This window comes from Cnephaeus nilssonii (assembly GCF_951640355.1).
Source record: "Cnephaeus nilssonii genome assembly, chromosome: 19".
NCBI classification, from domain to species: domain Eukaryota; kingdom Metazoa; phylum Chordata; class Mammalia; order Chiroptera; family Vespertilionidae; genus Cnephaeus; species Cnephaeus nilssonii.
This window is the reverse complement of record NC_137090.1, coordinates 24,087,589-24,107,513: the sequence shown is the minus strand read 5'-3', so window position 1 is coordinate 24,107,513 and position 19,925 is coordinate 24,087,589. Positions and strand designations below refer to the sequence as shown.

General features: G+C 37.9%; 1 protein-coding gene across 6 annotated transcripts in view; it reads right to left on the bottom strand.

Moving 5' to 3' along the window:
- The window catches only part of TRIM37 (tripartite motif containing 37), a 160,086-nt gene that overhangs the window by 137,598 nt on the left and 2,563 nt on the right, over window positions 1–19,925 (bottom strand). For 5 of the 6 annotated variants that reach the window (XM_079797018.1, XM_079797016.1, XM_079797014.1 and 2 more), the window contains exons 2-8: window positions 19,819–19,920; window positions 13,550–13,590; window positions 12,178–12,294; window positions 9,477–9,564; window positions 6,286–6,408; window positions 2,868–2,991; window positions 1,731–1,798 (exon numbers count right to left, since the gene is read on the bottom strand). In XM_079797018.1, coding sequence (XP_079653144.1) covers window positions 1,731–1,798; window positions 2,868–2,991; window positions 6,286–6,408; window positions 9,477–9,564; window positions 12,178–12,294; window positions 13,550–13,590; window positions 19,819–19,920 — 663 coding nt within the window. Of the gene's footprint in view, window positions 1–1,730; window positions 1,799–2,867; window positions 2,992–6,285; window positions 6,409–9,476; window positions 9,565–12,177; window positions 12,295–13,549; window positions 13,591–19,818; window positions 19,921–19,925 lie in introns of those variants that run through there. The other variant, XM_079797019.1, reaches the window with a different exon arrangement.

Genomic DNA, 19,925 nt, shown 5'->3' with positions numbered 1-19,925 from the left:
GAGAGAGAGGGAGAGAGAGAAAGAGAAAGAAATATTGATGTGACAGAGAAACATCAATTGGTTGCCTTCTGTACAAGCAACCAGCAACCCAGGTATATGCTTTTAAAAAAAACACAACTTTTTTGAGGAATAACTGACATAAATAAGACAAACTGCATGTATTTAAAGTGTGTAATAATTAAGTTTTGACAAATGTATACACCTGTGAAGCCATCACCATAGTCAAGATAGTGAACTTTACCATTATCTCCCAAAATTTGTTTGTGCCTGTTTGTAAGCTCTCCTGCTTTCTTCCTCCTCCAAGCAACCTCCTATCTGCTTTCTTTCATTATAGATAAGTTCACATTTTCTGGAGTTTTATGTAATTGAAATCATACACATTATGTACTCATTTTATGTCTGCCTCCTTTTTTGAACAAAATTATTTTGCAATTTGCTCATATATCAATTGTAACTTTATTTGTAAAAGCCAAAAAAAAAAAAAAAAAGCACAACCCAAATAGCTATAAACAGCTGAATGAAAAAACAAATCATGGTATATAACATACAATAGAATACTACTCAGCAATTAAGAAGGAAAAGCAGCCCTAGCTGGTTTGGTTCCATGATTAGCGTGTCGGCCCACAGACTAAAGGGTCAAGGATTCAATTCTAGTCAAGGGCAGGTACCTTGGTTGCAAGCTCAATCCCCGGCCTGGTCAGGGTGCATGCAGGAGGCAACCAATCGATGTGTCTCTTTCACATCAATGTTTCTCTCTATCTCTATCCTCCCCTTCCATCTTTCTAAAAAACAATGGGGAAAAAAATACCCCCGGGTGAGGATTAACAAACAAACAAAAAAGGAAAGGCAGATGAATATTGTGCTCTCTTCAGCAGCACACATACCAAAATATGAACAATACAGAAAAGATTAGCATGGTCCCTGCACAAGAGTGACATGGTAAAAAAAAAAAAAAAAGACGAGTATACCAAATAGTTATGTAACACTACACATTTATTTATTCATTCACAATATACATTTTTTAAAAATATCTTTTATTGATTTTTTACAGAGAGGAAGGGAGAGGGAGAGTTAGAAACATCAATGAGAGAGAAACATCGATCAGCTGCCTCCTGCACACCTCCTACTGGGGATGTGCCCGCAACCCATGTACATGCCCTTGACTGGAATCGAACCTGGGACCTTTCAGTCCGCAGGCCGACGCTCTATCCACTGAGCCAAACCGGTTAGGGCTCATTCACTATATACTTAACACTCACCTACCAGCAAACTAAAATGTAAACTCTATGGGGACAGATTTTTTTTTTACCATTTTGTCCATTGCTGTGTTCCAAATACCTTAAACAATGACTGCTCTTTGATACTTAACTAAAATGTACTTAATAAATAAAAACGCTGTTTATAATAAAAATCATATAGTATATATAGGTAATTGGCAATAATATTCTATCTCAAAGGAACCACTTAAGTCACAAAGTCAGAGATTTTAATCTTTTATAGATATAGATGCTATGCACCAGTCTTACAAAACAGAATAAATCTTAATTTTATTTAGTTCCCAAACCTGATGGAGAAAACATAAGAATCAGCTAAATCCTACTTCATAAAAATCCCTAGTATAGCACATAGATCGCAAGATCTTTTGATCTTATATAATCTCTATTAAAAAGAATTTTAAAGCATAAGGACAAAAAAGGGTCAAGACTTCATTCCATTTAATATTTCATTACCTGGTGCTCAACCTCCTGAAGTAAGGATTCCAAAAGCTCTGTTTCCTGTGTTAGAGAAGTCTTCTGACCTATTTAAAACAGCAAAACACTATATTCATGCTCATTATTGGTTTCATAATAAAATTAACTTTCATGAAATACATTCAATAACAAGGAATTAATTTTAGGAAAGCAAAACTTATTTATTATAGCTACCCTAAAAAATTTTCTCAGAGCTTTAAGAGGTTGATTCTAAATTCTAATAGCTCTGACAAGAGGATTTTAGAACCAATCCCAACTACAGTTTTAAACAAAATGTAATTTAGACTTTATTAAATTCATCTAAGAAATATACAATGACAATATACTTTCTAAAGAAATTAATGTTATTGCTTCTTCTAAAAGGGTTATAATGATCTAGAATAGTAAATTTTTTACTCAGTCAACTATTCTGAAATAATTCCTCCCCAAAACTTAAGTGTGGCATTAAATGTGCCATATATTTATGTTTACTGTCAGCAAAAGGTTATGTTCTTTGAACATAAGAAGAACCTGTAAAAAAAAGAATGCCCCAAAAGTTCTCCAGAAACTGGAAAAACACAGGAATAAAGGAATCATTATTACAGAAATTAGTATCAAAAAGGAAGAAACTGCTTCACAGGTTAAAAAGAAAGTTAACAAAATAGGCATACTTGCCTAATCAAACCATTGTCTTTTTAAATCACAAAGTCCTTAGGGCTGGAAGCATATCCAATGAGGCTAATAGAAGTTATATTAATTTGGAGTAACGTTTTTTTTTAATGTTTTTCTTTATTGATTTCAGAGAGGAAGGAGAGAGAGATAGAAACATTAATGATGAGAGAGAATCATTAATCGGCCGCTTCCCTCACGGCCCCCACTGCGGATCGAGCCCACAACCCAGGCACGTGCCCTTGGCCGGAATCGAACCTGGGACCCTTCAGTCCAAAGGCCGATGCTTTACCCACTGAGCCAAGCTGGCTAGGGCTGGAGTAACGTTTTTGATAAAAGGAACACTTAATAGGAGGAACTTTTATTTTTAAACCAATCTTTTCCTAGCCTAAAGAACTCACCAACCTTTTCTCTTCAAAGATCGAACCTGAAGCCCCAGTTACTCCAGTAGCATAGAAAAACACTCACCCATCAGTGTTATAAGCTTATTCTTCAGCTGTGTATCTAGCCGTGCAATCATCATCTCCACTGCATTCCTAATTTCCCGAACACGCTCATCTTTTGCATTTCTTACAGCTTCTACATTTCTTTCCTAGAAAATAAAAACAGGTAGCACGTTCGAATCCAAGTCAGGGCACACACATAGGTTTGGGGTTCATTACCCAGTTGGGGCACATATGACAGGCAACCAATCGATTTTTCTCTCTCACATCGATGTTTCTCTTTCTCTCTCTCCCCCCCCCCCCCCCCCCCCCGCCACACTCCTTGTAAAATCAATAAACATATCCTCAGGTGAAGATTACAACAAAATTAAATAAAATTAAATCAAAGAATAAAAAACATAAGTTAATAATCCTTTTTAATTATTCATATATCATAGGAAAATCATGGCCTTCAAAACATTGTACATTGAATTGAATCAGGAAAAATATTTCTTAAAATTAAACAATAAAGCTGGGCTGGTGTGGCTCAGTGGTTGAGCATCAACCTATGAACAAAGTAGGGGGCATGCAGGAGGCAGCTGATTAATGATCTTATCATTGATGTTTCTATCTCTCTCCCTCTCCTTTCCTCTCTAAAATAAAAATATTTTTAAAAAAATTTATTTATTTATAAACAAATTAATAAATAATATATAAATAAAAGATAGGTATGTAATTACAAAAATTGGTTTAGGTAATATACAGAACACATACTCAAAGCCCCAATTATATCTCTGATAAGAAATCATTTCAAATCAAAAGTTTACTAAAGCCATTTCACATCGTGCAAAACCCTAAAATAATTTTAAAAATTTTAAAACCTTTATCTACAAAGTTTTTTTTTAGAAGAAAAAAATGGATTTTCAAAGATTGCAGAGTACATATAGATTTTTTAACAGAAGCAGCATTTCCTATACTTACTATTATTATAAAGACAAGCAGTAAGGCCCTAACCGGTTTGGCTCAGTGGATAGAGCGTCGGCCTGTGGACTGAAAGGTCCCAGGTTCGATTCCGGTCAAGGGCATGTACCTTGGTTGCGGGCACATCCCCAGTAGGAGGTGTGCAGGAGGCAGCTGATCGATGTTTCTCTCTCATTGATGTTTCTAACTCTCTATCTCTCTCCTTTCCTCTCTGTAAAAAAATCAATAAAATATATTAAAAAAAAAAAAAAAGACAAGCAGTAAGAATCTCAACCTAGAATATTTTTTCTAATGACATTATAATATTGCCAAGAGAAAAATAGAAAAAAAAAGGTAAAGGCCAAATGATTTTGTAGATTGCATATATATAACTCAAAAACATTTCTTCCTGTATAAAAAAAGTTATAATGATCTGAAACTTCATTCCTAAAGGGGGATAAAGATGACATCTTAAGTTAGGATCTGGCAGCTTTAAACAAAATATATCCCAAAAGTATATATGGTATTTAAATGTTTGAAGCTTAATGAATTTTTCAATAGAAATATTATAAATGGTAAATAGCTCACCAAAACTGTTTGACCCATACAGCATCTAAAGAGTACTGTTAAATATTACTCTTTTAATTCTGCAGAGTTCTAATTCAGGACATCAGAAATAATTCATTCCTTCGTAGCAGAAACCCCAAAAGCTGGGGGTCCAAAGAATGAATAATTTAATGACTTTCTAAAAGTCAATATTGAGTGTATAACAAAACAGGCTAATTTAACTCACTAACTGATTCTCTATTTCTGCATAAGAGTCAATTCTCTGGCTCCAACTACAGAACAGGCCAGGGATTTAGACCTTAATTCTTCAGCTAGTGTGAAGTTGGTGAGACTTCACTATAAATACATCCTATCAAATTTTCAAATTTTGCCTGGCTGGCATGGCTCAGTGGTTGAACATTGACCTATGAACTAGGAGGTTATGGTTCAATTCCGGTCAGGGCACATGCCCAGGTTGCAGGCTTGATCCTCAGTGTCGCGTGTGCAGGAAGGAGGCAGCTGATCAATGACTTTCTCTCATCATTGATGTTTCTCTATCACTCTACCTCTCCCTTTCTCTCTGAAATCAACAAAAAATATATTTAAAAATATATATGTCTAGCCGAAACCGGTTTGGCTCAGTGGATAGAGCGTCGGCCTGCAGACTCAAGGGTCCCAGGTTCAATTCCGGTTAAGGGCATGTACCTTGGTTGCGGGCACATCCCCAGTGGGGGGTGTGCAGGAGGCAGCTGGTCGATGTTTCTCTCTCATCGATGTTTCTAGCTCTCTATCCCTCTCCCTTCCTCCCTGTAAAAATCAATAAAATATGTTAAAATATATATATATATGTCTAAAATTATTTTAAATCTTAATTTCAACATCTGATTGATTTATATTATAAAAATACTAGAGGCCCAGTGCACGAAAATTCATGCACCGAAGGGGAGGTCCCTCAGCCCGGCCTGCCCCCTCTCACAGTCCGGGAGCCCTCAGGGGCGGGAGGCGACCTGGCAATCAGGGGAAGGCGATGCCCCAATCACACCTCTGCTGCTGCTACTGCCGTCAGTGCAAGCCTCAGCCAGCCCTGGTTACCTGAGCCTCGGGCGGCCCTGGGCGGCTGGGCAGCCAACAGCTGAGGCTTGCCTGCACCTCGGGCTGGCCCTAGGCAGCTGGGCAGCCGACATCCCAGGCTTGCCTGCGCCTCGGGCTGGCCTTGGGCAGCTGGGCAGCCGACATCCCAGGCTAGCCTGCGCCTCGGGCCGGCCTTGGGCAGCTGGGCAGCCGACATCCCAGGCTTGCCTGAGCCTCGGGCGGCCCTAGGCAGCTGGGCAGCCGACATCCCAGGCTTGCCTGAGCCTCGGGCGGCCCTAGGCAGCTGGGCAGCCGACATCCCAGGCTTGCCTGCGCCTCGGGCCGGCCTTGGGCGGCTGGGCAGCCGACATCCCAGGCTTGACTGCGCCTCGGGCCGGCCTTGGGCGGCTGGGCAGCCGACATCCCAGGCTTGACTGAGCCTCGGGCGGCCCTAGGCAGCTGGGCAGCCGACATCCCAGGCTTGCCTGCGCCTCGGGCTGGCCTTGGGCAGCTGGGCAGCCGCCATCTGAGGCTTGCCTGCACCTTGGGCCGGCCCTGGGCAGCGGAGGGCCTGGGGGGTCTGGGGGACTCTGGAGGCAGGCGCACGGTGGGGCTGAGGGGACTGGGCGCCGCCATCTTGTGGCTTTGGGTGCCGCCATCTTTGAGGGCGTGGCAGTCAATTACCATATTCCCTCCTTATTGGCTGTGGGTGCCGCCATATTTGAGGGCGGGACAGTCAGTTAGCATAGTCCCTCCTTATTGACTGTGGGTGCCGCCATCTTTGCAACGGTGTGAGGGTCAATTAGCATATTCCCTCTTTATTAGATAGGATGTATTACATAGTATAGACTATAAAAAGGATAATGATCTTTTAGTAGTAGTCTTACCACTTCTTGAACTAAGCTGATTAGTTCCATGAGACGCCGACGAAGTTTAGCTACCTCTTCGTTCACTTTAGTAACATGCTGCTCGTAAATTTCCGCCAAAGGTTTAAAAGTATGTCCACCGTGCTATTTAAATTAATAAAATAACTTTTAAAACATTTTCGTATATCTCATCTGTATTTACATTCCTTTATTAACACTCTATGAACACTAATATACTGGCAAATATTTCCAAATGAATTTTATTTTTTTAGGCTGCCTTTACTTTGCTAAAATAAGTCACAGCTTGCTTAAAGTCACTTGGCCCATGTAAAAAATCCTTCCATTGTGGATAAAGATCTTAAGCAAAATGTTTACACTGATGTAGAAATCTTCACTCATTAGAAAAAACCAAGATCCTTAATCATGGCTCAAAGCCGCTGACACAACCTCATTTGTCACTCTTCTCTTGATCAGCACTAGCCTTCTGTCCTCCCATCAGGCCTTTGCAAAAGTAACTCCTACTTATTCAAAAATAATTCTCCTTCATCTTCCCTCCCAAACTCTCCACCTTTTAACTCCTACTCATCCTTTGGATTAGTTCAGGATTAGAGGGTCAGGTCCCATAATTATCCATTCTTATCAGGCTGTATACTTATTCCTAATATCTATTACAACAATTAAGTACATAACTAGTTATTTGATATCTATCTTGTTAATCACTGAATACCCAGTCTCTAACACAACTGAATAAATTAGAAAGACATTTGAGGAAAAGACCCAAGGTACACTATTAGCAAAAGCAATAAACCCATTCTTCATGCCACAAAGAGTTACTGCAGAGACAGAAGGCCCATGCAATTTAGCCTTACAAATCCAGTTGTATTCAAAGAACACTTTTTTTAAAGCTAACAGCCTAAAATCAATTTCCTATCCAATTTATGTATTGTAATTTATCACAATCTCTGGATTGGTAAGTAGTACTTAAATTTCTATTATAAGGAATTTCCTGTAACACAAAAGTTCATATTAGAATTGTCTTATTTTCCTAGCACGTATGGCTCAATTGGTTGAGCCTCAGGCCATGCACCAAGAGGCCACCGGTTCAACTCCCAGTCAGGGTACATGCCCAGGTGGATGGCTCCATCCAAAGTAGAGGGCATGCAGGAGGCAGCTGATCTATGTTTCTATCTCTCTCCCCCTTCCTCTCTCTTTAAAATCAATTAAAAACATATTTTTTAAAAAGAAAGAAAAGAGAACTGTCTTGTTCAACCAAAGCACCCAGCCATGGTCTCTAAGGAAAAAATGACATGGATTTTTGCATGTCCACTGAAATTATGAAAAATACTGTTTCCATTGCTTCTTACAAAAAAACCCATTTATTTAAAGTACTAAGTTGTGGGACATAAATTTTTTCTAGTCGGCACAGGAGTATTCAAATACCAACAGAAAAGCTCTAGCTGGTTTGGCTCAGCAGATAGAGCATCTACCTGTGGACTGAAGGGCCCCAGGTTCAATTCAGGTCAAGGGCACATGCTCAGGTTGCAGTAGGGAGCATGCAGGAGGTAGCCATTCAATGATTCTCTCTCATCATTGATGTTTCTATCTCTCTCTCTCTCTGAAATCAATAAAAATACATTAAAACAAAACAAAACAAAACAAAACAAAACAAAACAAAACAAATACCAACAGAAAACTCTGAATTGAGTTCTACTCAACCAACTTACCTGGCATTCTCTCTCCAAAATGTGCAAACTAATGACCTAAGAATGATTAATTCTCATCGCTAACAGACACCTCTAGATGTCTGCTCCCACTATGACTAACTTTCCCCACCAAGAATCTACTGTTTATTCTCAAACCTATTTATGCCTATTGTACTTATTACTAGAGGCCCGGTGCACAAAATTCGTGCACAGGCGGCGGCGGGGGGGGGGGGGGGGGGGCAGTCGGACATCCCTCTCACAATCCTGTACTGCTGGCTCCTAATCACTCACCTGCCAGCCTGCCTGGTCGCCCCTAACTACCCACCCCCCCGCCAGCCTGATCACACCTCACTGCCTCTGGTGCTGGCCTGATCACCCCTAACTGATCCCCATACCTGCGTGGTAGCCCCTCCCCCCCCCCCGCCAGCCTGGTCACCCTACACAGCCTGCTGTTAAGTTGTTTGGTCATCCCTCACTAACCCCCCTGCCGGCCTGGTTGTAGGCAGCCATCTTGTGAGGGCGCGAGGGTTAATTTGCATATTATATCTTTATTATATAGGATTGTAAGTATATAATTCAATATTAATTAAACAAAAGGACACAAATCCTACCTAATAAAATAGTAATATGCAAATTGACCGCACCTTCGCTACGCCAAAATCACGCCCACCAGCCAATCAGGGTGAGTATGCAAATCACCCAACAAAGATGGCAGCTAATTTGCATACGCTGAGGGAGGGAGGAGTGAAGACTGAAGACAACTTAGAAGGAAGAGGGAGGAAAAGCGGAAAGCAAGGTGGCTGCCAAAGGGAAAGCCCGGGTGGGGCGGAGCGGGGCAGAACGGGGTGGAGTTGGGCGGGCGGCAGTGGCGAGCGGGTGCAGGCGTGGCAGCCCGCAAAGGTGGCGGCAGCGGCAGCGCACGCAGCCCCAACGGCCGCTTGCAGGATTCTTCCTGCAAATGGGCTACTAGTATAAAATAAAAAGCTATTTCTAGGAAAACTAACTTGAATGTTTTAGACTTGATAAAGGTAGATAACTTTTAAAAACTACATTGAATTAGACTGGAAAAAATAAAAATTTTTTAAAAAATTAGTTACTTAGAAAACAAATCATAAGATCTAGGAGTTTACATTCATATTTTTCACAAAGTGTTGTTACATTTTAAATAAACCAAAATTGAAAAATTGTGGCCAGGACATGAGATCAATTGAACTTAAATGAAATAACATAAAATAATTTAAAAAGACCTTGATCCTACAACTAAAGATTTGCAGATGTATACATTTTATAATTAAAAGAAAATATTTATGTAGGGGGTACACATCCCACATCAAAATCTCCCACAAATGCTGTTTTTCTGGCATAACAGAAGGAATGATACCTTCTGCTATAAAGCAAAATCATTTAATTATCATTCTATAAACAAAGTAAAACATTATTTTTTATCCAAATCAAACAAGTATTTCAGTGCTTTCTAGTCTCTAAGTAAAAATAATTTGTTCTGCTCACCATTCCTCCCCAAAGTGCACACTGATGGCAGATACATTTCTTACAAGTCCAGCAAAATACACTAAGTTTTTCATGATGATTTTCACATCTATATATTATGAAAAGAAAATACAGTTATAAATTAAACTAAAATTGGAAAATAATTACCTCAACAAATTCCTAAGTTTGAGTAAACAGGTTAGTCAATTTTAAACAATTATATCTCAGGAAACAATATAAAATATATTCCATTGTTTCTTTTGCAAATTAAGCTAAAGAATTACATTGGAACACAATTTTCTTAAAACACTGTTTTCATTAATCTATAAGAACTTAAAATTACATGAAAAATGCAGACTAGTTTTTGAATAAAGTACAAATATAACATCATTTCCTAATATTACTATAGATCAGAAATTTTCAACCCTTTTCATCTCATGGCACACAAAATACTAAAATTCTGCAGCACACCAAAAAATTTATTTTTTGCTGATCTGACAGAAAAAATAGGTATAATTTTGATTCATTCACACTGAACAGTTACTGTTACTAGTATATTAGCTGTTGTCATTTTTTTATTTGACAATGTAGGTAAAAAAGGTCAGTGCCCCTGACTAAAGAGTCAGATACTGCACATTTTAAAAATTCTTGTGGCACACCAACTGAAAACCACTGCTATAGATGATAAATTCTAGCCTGCTACTACATTTTTCGACAAATCAGATTATGTGTTTGTATCTACATGAGCATGTATGCATGCACATACACTTTTCCTACATGTGGTCAATGTTAACAATAAGACACGTGATTAACTACACAAAGTAATACCAGATCCTTCTGAAAAAAATCAATTCAATTTTAAAAAGTTTTCCCATGTTCACTTTGGCAGTACATACACTAAAATTAGAACAATACAGAAGAGATTAGCGTGGCTCTTGCACAAGGATGACACACAAATTCATGAAGCATTCCATATTTTAAAAAATAAAATAGCCCATCCAGTGTTGTGCAGTGGTTGAGGACTGACCTATGAACCAGGAGGTCATGGTTCGATTCCCAGTGAGGGCACATTATGGGCTTGATCCCCAGTTGTGGACATGCAGGAGGCAGCCAATCAATGATTCTCCCTCATCACTGATGTTTCTTCCCCTCTCTCTCCCTTCCTCTCTGAAATCAAGAAAAATATATTTTTTAAAATAAAATATAACATTTTCCCTTAAGTTGGAGATCTACATGCAAAGGAATGAAGATGCACATGGTTATTAACTGAACTGCATTTGCCCCGTCCCAAATTCCTATGTAGAAAGCCCTAAGGTAACTATATTTGGAAACAAAGACTTTCAGGATGTTAAATAAGGTCATAAGAGCAGAGGCCTAACACAATAGGACTGTTGTCCTGACAAGAAAAGAAAGATGCCAGAAGTGTATATAAACAGAGAAAAGGCCATGTAAGAACATAGAGAGAAAAAGCCATATCCAAGTCAAGGAGAGAGGTCTCACCAGAAAGCAAACAATACCCTGACCCTGAACTTCCAGCCTCCAATACTGTTTAAGGCACCCAGTCTATGCTACTCTCTTATGGCAGCCCTAGTGGAGATTAGTTGTGTGACAATGTGAACATACTTAACACTACTGAACTGTACACTTAAAAATGGTTAAGATAGTAATGATGTTATGTGTATTTTACCACAATAAATTTTTTTTTAAGTTTTCTCTTGCCACCTGACCAGCATGGCTCAGTGGTTGAGCATCCATCTATGAACAAGGAGGTCGTGGTTCGATTCCCGGTCAGGGCACATGCCCGGGTTGCTGGCTCGATCCCCAGTAGGGGGCGTGCAGGAGGCAGGTGATCAGTAATTCTCTCTCATCATTGATGTTTCTATCTCTCTCTCCCTCCCCCTTCCTCTCTGAAATAAAAAATATATATTTTTTTTAAAAAGTTTTCTCTTGCCTTTAAAAGAGAGTGTTGCATTTGTTCTGTTCATCATTGACCTTAAAGAAAATACCTAAATAGGTCTACATTTTATATTCTCACTTATAAGTAATATTAGAGGCCTGGTGCACGAAATTCATGCACGGGGGGGGGGGAGGGGCGCGGGGGTTGTCCCTCAGCCCAGCCTGCACCCTCTCCAATCTGGCACATCCCTCTCACAATCCAGGACTGCTGGCTCCCAACTGCTCACCTGCCTGTCTGCCTGACTGCCCCTAACCGCTTCTGCCTGCCAGCCTGATCACCCCCTAACCATTCCCCTGCCAGCCTGATCGACGCCTAACTGCTCCCCTGCCAGCCCGATTGCCCCTAACTGCCCTCCCCTGCCAGCCTGGTCTGGAAGCTAATTTAGCATGATTTCCACACCACCAAATTTAGGATACATCTTTTAAAATATAGGAAATTTATCAGATCTGTTCTTAATCAATGACCTATAGGCATCTTCAGCAAACGCAAGGGGAGCCAGTAGGCATCAAGAGGCAAAGAAGAGAGATTACTAGCACATCAGCAACTGTGGCAGTTCCACTCCTTTTATGAAAGCCTCTGATAAAATAAGCCAATCAAGAGTTAGAAAGATCTTTCCAAATACTGATACCCACACCACATCAAAAGAAAACTGTGTTCACTTACAAAACTAAGAAAAAAACAAAACAAAAAAAACACCTTTCAATAGTTTCATTAAAATAACATGTACCAAAATATATGAAATACTTAAAGAAATTGAGGACATACTTGTCCTTTTCATTTTCTTCATGTTTGGTGAGACTACAGAGTTGAAGAGTATCAAGCTGCTGTGTTACTTCTTCTGCCCAACGACAGTTTACTAGTTCTCGTATTTGGAGTGGAGCACTAGAGAGAAGATATATATTTTTTAATTCAGGAATTTGAGTTAATTTTCTAAAACAAACACATTCTAGCCCAACTGGCGTGGCTCAGTGACTGTCAACCTATGAACCAGGGGATCATGGTTTGATTCCCAGTCAGTGCACAAGCCCATGTTGTGGGCTCGATCCCCAGTAGGGAGTGTGCAGGAGGCAACCAATCAATTATTCTTATCATTGATGTTTCTATCTCTCTCTTCCTCTCCCTTCCTCTCTGAAATCAATTTAAAAAATATATTGTTTAAAAAAAAGATACAATTTTCTCCTAGCAAAAGGACAAAAAAAAAAAAGATAGATTGGTAATATACAATAGTGGCAGGAATGTGAGGAAAAGGTACTTTTGTATCTTTTATTAGGAATGTAAAATGGTAAAAACCTATCTTTCAGCACAATCTGGCATCATCATTTGAAATTACCAAAAGTGGAAACAATCTAAACGTATCTCAATATAAGCATAAATAAATAACATATGGTCACATAATAGATAAATCAAACATTTTTTAATTTAAATGACATGTGTACATAAAGGTACCACTATATTTCATATTTTAAAAAAACACAGTATTATATTATTTGTGCCGTAAGAAAACAATTATATATACACACTAGAGGCCCGGTGCATGAAATTCTTGCACGGGTAGGGTCCCTAGGCCTGACCAGTGATCAGGGCCGATTGGGGCCTCCCGGCTGCTGGCTGGGGCCTTCCTTCATTCTGCACCGCCCCCTGGTGGTCAGCGCACATCATAGTGAGCGATCGAACTCCCAGTCTCCCGGTCGAACTCCCGCAGGGACAATTTGCCTATTATCCTTTTATATATATAGATATCAGTACACAGATAGAAAATGTTTAGAAGACTAGATACAACCCCAACAACTTCACCTGAAAGGGTTATTTCATGATAAGACTAGGTGAAGAGTAACAGAATCAGAAGACTTTTAAAAAATATTTACCTATACTATTAAGATTTTTTAAAACCAGAAACCTTTTTAATTTTAAGTTAAACATGATTTTCTAAAATAAGGTAAACAATTTAATGCATTCTACATAATTCTAAGATAAATTAGTTTATTGCTATATCTAGAGAGATTAATTTCTTTTCAGCTGTATTCACAAAGAGAAGAAATGAAGATTACAGAAAGAATTTTATTAATATTAGGGCACACTCCAACTCCATCACCTTATTATTTTCCAAATACACAAATAATCATAGCAAAACACTTACCGGCAATGAGGACATTGAGCTCTCTGCTCTGTCAGCCAGCGCTAAGGAGGTAAAAAAAAAAAAAAAAAAAAAAAATAGCTTTTGATTGTAGAAACACCATTACTTTAATTTGTACAGATTGAATACTTATACACCAAATTTAATAAGTTTAATTCTCTAGTGCCTGCATTAATTATAAAGATACTTATAGAAATAGTAAGACAACCTACTGTCTTCCTCTCATTATCTATTGACCAGGACAAACTTTCAAAGGGACAGAACTCATCCCAAAATAGTTAAGAAGCTATTCTCTCATAGGAAAGAAAGTGATCCTAGGACTATTTGGATCGCAGACGGTCACTACCATCTCCAAAGAAACCACAGGGTTTTACTTCTAAATAACCCACCCTAGAATCTGCAAGGAAGTTTAACTAACTAACATACCATAAAATCCCCAAGGAAGTTTAAGGTACTAATACATCCCTTTTTAGAAAAGCAAATTAATTTTGAAGCACATACATTATAGATATAAATTAGACCTAAAATATGAATAAGCTATAGCAAAACCATTTTGTGTCTTGAGTTCCACAGTTCAATAACTTTTAAACATCTATATAACTTTGCTTTCTCATAATTATAAAAAGGTTTTACAAATCCTTTTAATTACAAAATGTCTCCACTAAACCTCAAATTATGTTAATTTAACCACTGTAATTATTACTGAGTAGGGAGCAGTATCACAGCATATACAAAGGAGATGCTAAGATTTTCTGAATGCCTTCCCAAAAAAACAATATTTATGGTAAATATTTTTGTTTTTATAGTCTGGTAAATTGGTTCAGAGGTAAATGAATGTATTTCAGTATCTGATATTTCTGTTTATCCCTATGTACTTTTATAAAAGAACATAAGCTTTTACTTAAAGTCAATTAATTAACTCAGAAATAAAATTCCCAAGGAAATCTTAAAGGACAATAAAAATTAGACAAGAGGGAAAAGGTACCTCACAGCAAAATCCTATAGAATAAAAGGCTAATATGCAAATTGTCCCCTCGACCAGTTCAACCGAGAGTTCGACCAGGGGCAGGGCCAGCCGGCTAACCACCTGCATCCCCTATCCTCGGCTGGCCCTGCCCCCAACCTGATCAGGGGTGGGCTGGCTGGCCAATTGCCTGTGGCCCCTCCCCCGGATCTGGGGTGGGGCCAGCCAGCCAACTCCCTCGTCCCCTCCCCCCGGCTGGCCTGGCCCAATCGGCCCTGATTGGGGTGGGCCGGCCAGACCCCACCCATGCACGAATTTATGCACTGGGCCTCTAGTAAATAAATAAAGCTAGAAGAAAATACATGGAAGAGGATTCCTCCATTCTTAATAACCTTGAAAATTATTTCTTCAGTCCCTTGGTAAAAACAAAATTTGGGTCAAGTTTCTTCACCTGAAAAAACTCTACTAAAGTCATAGCACCTCTCCTACGCTGCTTTCAGCCCACACCTCCCTAGCCTTGTCCTTTACCTAAACCTAGGGGACCCAGCAAGGTTAAACCTTTAAATATATTTGGTATCTCTCTGCCCAGGATACTTGTCAATACCCTTCTTCAAATGGTTTATTCCTACTCATCCTTCAGATTTCATTTTATAAGCCACTTCCTTCAGAAAGCTTTCCCCAACTTTCTACAGCAAGCATGTCAAACTCAAAGGCTAACACGAGCCAAATAAACAAGGTTTAAATTTATGTGGGCTACAAAAAAAACAAAAGCTTTAATTTTCATAGAAACATAGTTTTTCAATAGAGACATGCTAAATACAAAGGGCTGAAATGAGTAATCGTTAACATAAAATAGAACATTTTAATAAAAATTAGTATTTTTTTCTTGAACATTAACTTACCAGACACTGAATAACTGCACAAATTAATAAGCATAATGCAAATAAAACTATTTTTCTTGTTCTCCAAAAGTGAAATATTTCCCATTGCGCACACCAAACAAGTCAGTGCAAGACTAATGAGTGGCAATTGGCTGCTAAAATATTCGCTGCTAGCCCTAAATGGTTTGGTTCAGTGGATAGAGCATCAGCCTGCCATCAGAAAGATCCCAGGTTCGATTCCAGTCAAGGGCATGTGCCTTGGTTGTGGGCACATCCCCAGTAGGGGGTGTGCAGGAGGCGGCTGATCGATGTTTCTCATCGATGTTTCTAACTCTCTATCATTCTCCCTTCCTCTCTGTAAAAAAAAAAAAATCAATAAAAAATGCATATTTAAAAAAATATATATTCGCTTCTAGTTATTAGTGGAGAGAAATGGTGCACCTGCACATAAGGCATGTAAGGTAAATGAATGCAACACAATTATAATAATCAATCATTAGCGAACATTGTAGTTTGTTATTTATAATTATGTATAACAGGATATTCTAAAAATTAAATTACGAAATATTTATTAAAATGTTTCTTACATACCATTATATTGGCTGGGCCACGAAAATATTCGTTGTGGGCCGAGTGTTTGACATGCTTGCTCTACAGACTATTTTAGGTACCACTGCCATGCTCTACCACAGCAACCTACACTCCCCCCTTCATTGTGGTTATAGTCTCCCCTCCCCTGCTTCACAATAAGCTCTATAAAGGTTGAGACCAATTTATGTTTTTAATATACTTCTCCCATCCAAAAGGGCTATTGTTGCAATATATACCACTCTTGACATCAGGACTGTCCATTTACTTATATAGTCTCTCTCTCTCTCTCTGTGCGCTCTCACATGGGAATACCCATTAATTATAACCATAAAACTTACCTGCCTATCCCAATCTAGTGACCTTTCCCTTCTCTATATATATATGTAGCATTTTTACCTTGTACATATTACACAATCTAACTTAATTACAAAATAAATTTGGCAATTATCATACTTTGGGGAAAACAATGTTTCTTCCAAACCAAAACTCAAGGTAAAAACCAGTGAACAATATTAATGCACAAGAAATATTAAAGAAACATATTTATAATAATTCCTTCACATTCAACTGAAGAACTGATTTATCTCCTTCATTAAATGGAACCACAAGCTTTAGACCAGGCGTCCTCAAACTACGGCCCGCGGGCCACATGCGGGTGTTTTTGCCGTTTTGTTTTACTTCAAAATAAGATATGTGCAGTGTGCATAGGAATTTGTTCACAGTTTTTTTTAAACTATAGTCCGGCCCTCCAATGGTCTGAGGGACAGTGAACTGGCCCCCTGTTTAAAAAGTTTGAGGACCCCTGACTTACTGATTCCTAGCTCTAGCACTTATTAGCCACATGAAATAGACAAGTGACTGAGCTCAAGTTTTCTTGATTATATGCCATGACCAAGTGATTTATTCCTGGAATGCAAGGACAGTTCAACATACAAAAATCACTCAGCGTAATACATCACATTGATAAAACGAAGGAAAATTGACATCTGAACATCTAACTAAATCCAATATCCTTTCATGATAAAAACACTAAAAAAAATAGGAATAGGAGAGAACTTTCTCAACTGATAAAGTCCTTATTTTATTGTGATTGTTAATCCTCACCTGAGGATATTTTTTTCACTGATTTTTAGAGAGAGTGGGAGAGACAGAAAGGGGGAAATATCAATGTGAGAGACACATTGATTGGTTGCCTCACGCCAGAGACCGCAACCGAGGTACGTGCTCTTGACCGGAATTGAACCCAGGACCCTTAAATCCACAGGCCAATGCTCTATCCACTGAGCCAAGCCGGCTAGGGCTAAAATCCATTTTAAAAACCCACAGCAAACATCATATTCAATGGTTAAAGATGGAAAACTTTTCTGTTAAGAACAGGGAAAAGACAAGGATGCCTGCTTTTAGCACTTCTATTCAACATAATACTGAACATTTCAGCCAGAGCAATTAAGGAAGAAAAAAGAAACAAAAAGCATCCAAAATGGAAAAGAAGTAATATTATGTTTATGAAGACACATGATCAGATATGTAGACAAGCCTAGATTTCACAAGAAACTTAAGTTAAAGCTAATAAATTCAAAGTTGCAGGATACAAAAATCAACACATAAAAAAACACTTATATTTCTATACACTAGCAAAGAAGACTCCAAGGAGAAAATTAAGAAAACAATATATTTACAATAGTATCATAAAGAGTAAAATATCTAGGAATAAATTTAACCAAGGAATTGAAAGATTTTTATGTGGAAAACTACAAAATATTGCTGAAAGAAATTAAAGGAAGTCCTAAATAAATGGAAAGACATCCCATATTCATGGATTAAAAAATATATTAAGATGGCAATACTACCACAAAAGCAATCTACAGAATCAATGCAATTCCTATCAAAATCACAATGGTGCTTTTTACAGAACTAGAAAAACCCCATCTAAAATTCAAAAAGAATCACAGGGGACCCTAAATAACCAAAACTATCTTGAATTTCCTGATTTCAATTTACTACAAAGCTATAGTAATAAAAACAGGTTTATACTGGCATGAAGACAGAAAGAGAGACCAATAGAGAGCCCATAAATAAGTACTAAAAGAAAAATATTGTATAATCGGGTTTATATGAGGTACTTAACTAGTCAAATTTGTAGAAACATGAAGAATGGTGGTTACCAAGGATTGGGAGAGAAGGTAATGATAGAAGTAATGAAAGTAGGCAACCTTGTCTTTTTCTTGATCTTAAGGGGAAAGTTGAGGTACCACTAAAATTCAAGACAGAACAAACCAAGTTTTGGCATTAACATGGAATTAGCACTCTCATACATACCAGTGAGAACATAAAATGATGCAGTCTGACAATATGTTAGAAGACAGTCTGACAATACGTTAAACAGTTAAACATCTACCATATGATCTAGACACTCCATTCCTATTTACCCAAGAGAAATAAAAACTGAAGTCCATTCAAAGACTTGTATATAAATGCTCATAGCTCTATGTAAATGCCAAAAACTAGAAGCAACCCATGTATCCATCAAGTGAATGTGTACAGTACGTTAATAATAATGTTATTATTAACATATAACCATAACTATGGTTAATAGTATGGTTAATAATATGTGCTACATATTTGTAAATTGCTAAGAGAATAGATCTTAAAAGTCCTCATCTTAAGAAAAAAAATTTTGTAACTATGTATAGTGGTGAATGTTAACTAGAGTTAGTGTAGTCATCATTTTTACAAATATATACAAATGTTGAATGTAGAAATATGTTGCACATCTGAAACTAATATAATGTTTTAAATGTCAATTATACCTCATTTAAAACAATAAAACAGGTGAATAGATAAACAAATTATGGCATATGCATACAATGCAATGCTATCACTGCGCAGCAAAAGGAACACTATTTATACACCTGACATAGTTAAATATCAAAATAATTTTGATGAATAAAAAAAAACCAGATACATAAGAGTATATATTGTAAGCTTCCATTTGTATACAATTCCAGAAAATCCACACATATCTATAGTGGCAGAAAGCAGATCAGTGGTTGCCTGTGAACCAGATAAGCAGGAGACATTACCCAGAGATACAAAGAAACTGGGGGATTGCATATATTTTCATTACCTTGACCATTGTGATGGTTTCTGAGGTATATACATTTGTTAAAACTTATCAAACCATACACTTTAAATATGTGTAGTTTATTGTACGTAAATTATACCTAATTTTAAAAGTCTTCAAAATTTAAGACAAAACAGTCAATAATTGTAGTCAAAGTGCTACTTATGCTGAAAATTAAGAAGGGATTAAAAAAGAGAGAGAGAGAGAGAGAGAGAGAGAGAGAGAGAGAATATTAGGGGGACAAAAAAAGGGAGCAGAAAATAAAAAAAAATTTAAAAACACACACACAAAAAACAGGTAATAAGAGAGAATCAACTAAGTGTAGCTAGATAATTGCAGGAGACCTAGCCGAAAACATAGCCAAACAAGTATGAACTCTCCCTCCTCTGGGTATCACAATGTTTTGTTAGTGTCTCTTTATGACGGTATACATTCTTCAATATAAACACAAAGTCCATTCTCTTTATTAGATTTAAGTTCCTTCAGGGCAGGCACTTGGACATTTCATGGCAGTTACCATTTGATGATTATTCATCTCCACAGTACTAAGCAATATACACTGATGATCTATTAAGGAACATTCATTAAAGACATTTTTTAAAAGGACACAAAATCTAAAATAAGAAAAAGATAAAGAAAATGGTTAATTTTTACCATTTACCAATATATCCTACATATGCTAAATGCATGTGGAAAGAAAAATACAGCTTACCCTGATACAGCTGAAACAACAAAGCTTAGAGCAATGAGGACACAGGCGTGCATCCCGCAATTTCTCCATACAGATGAAACATCGGAAAACCTCAGCAATGCTCTGAA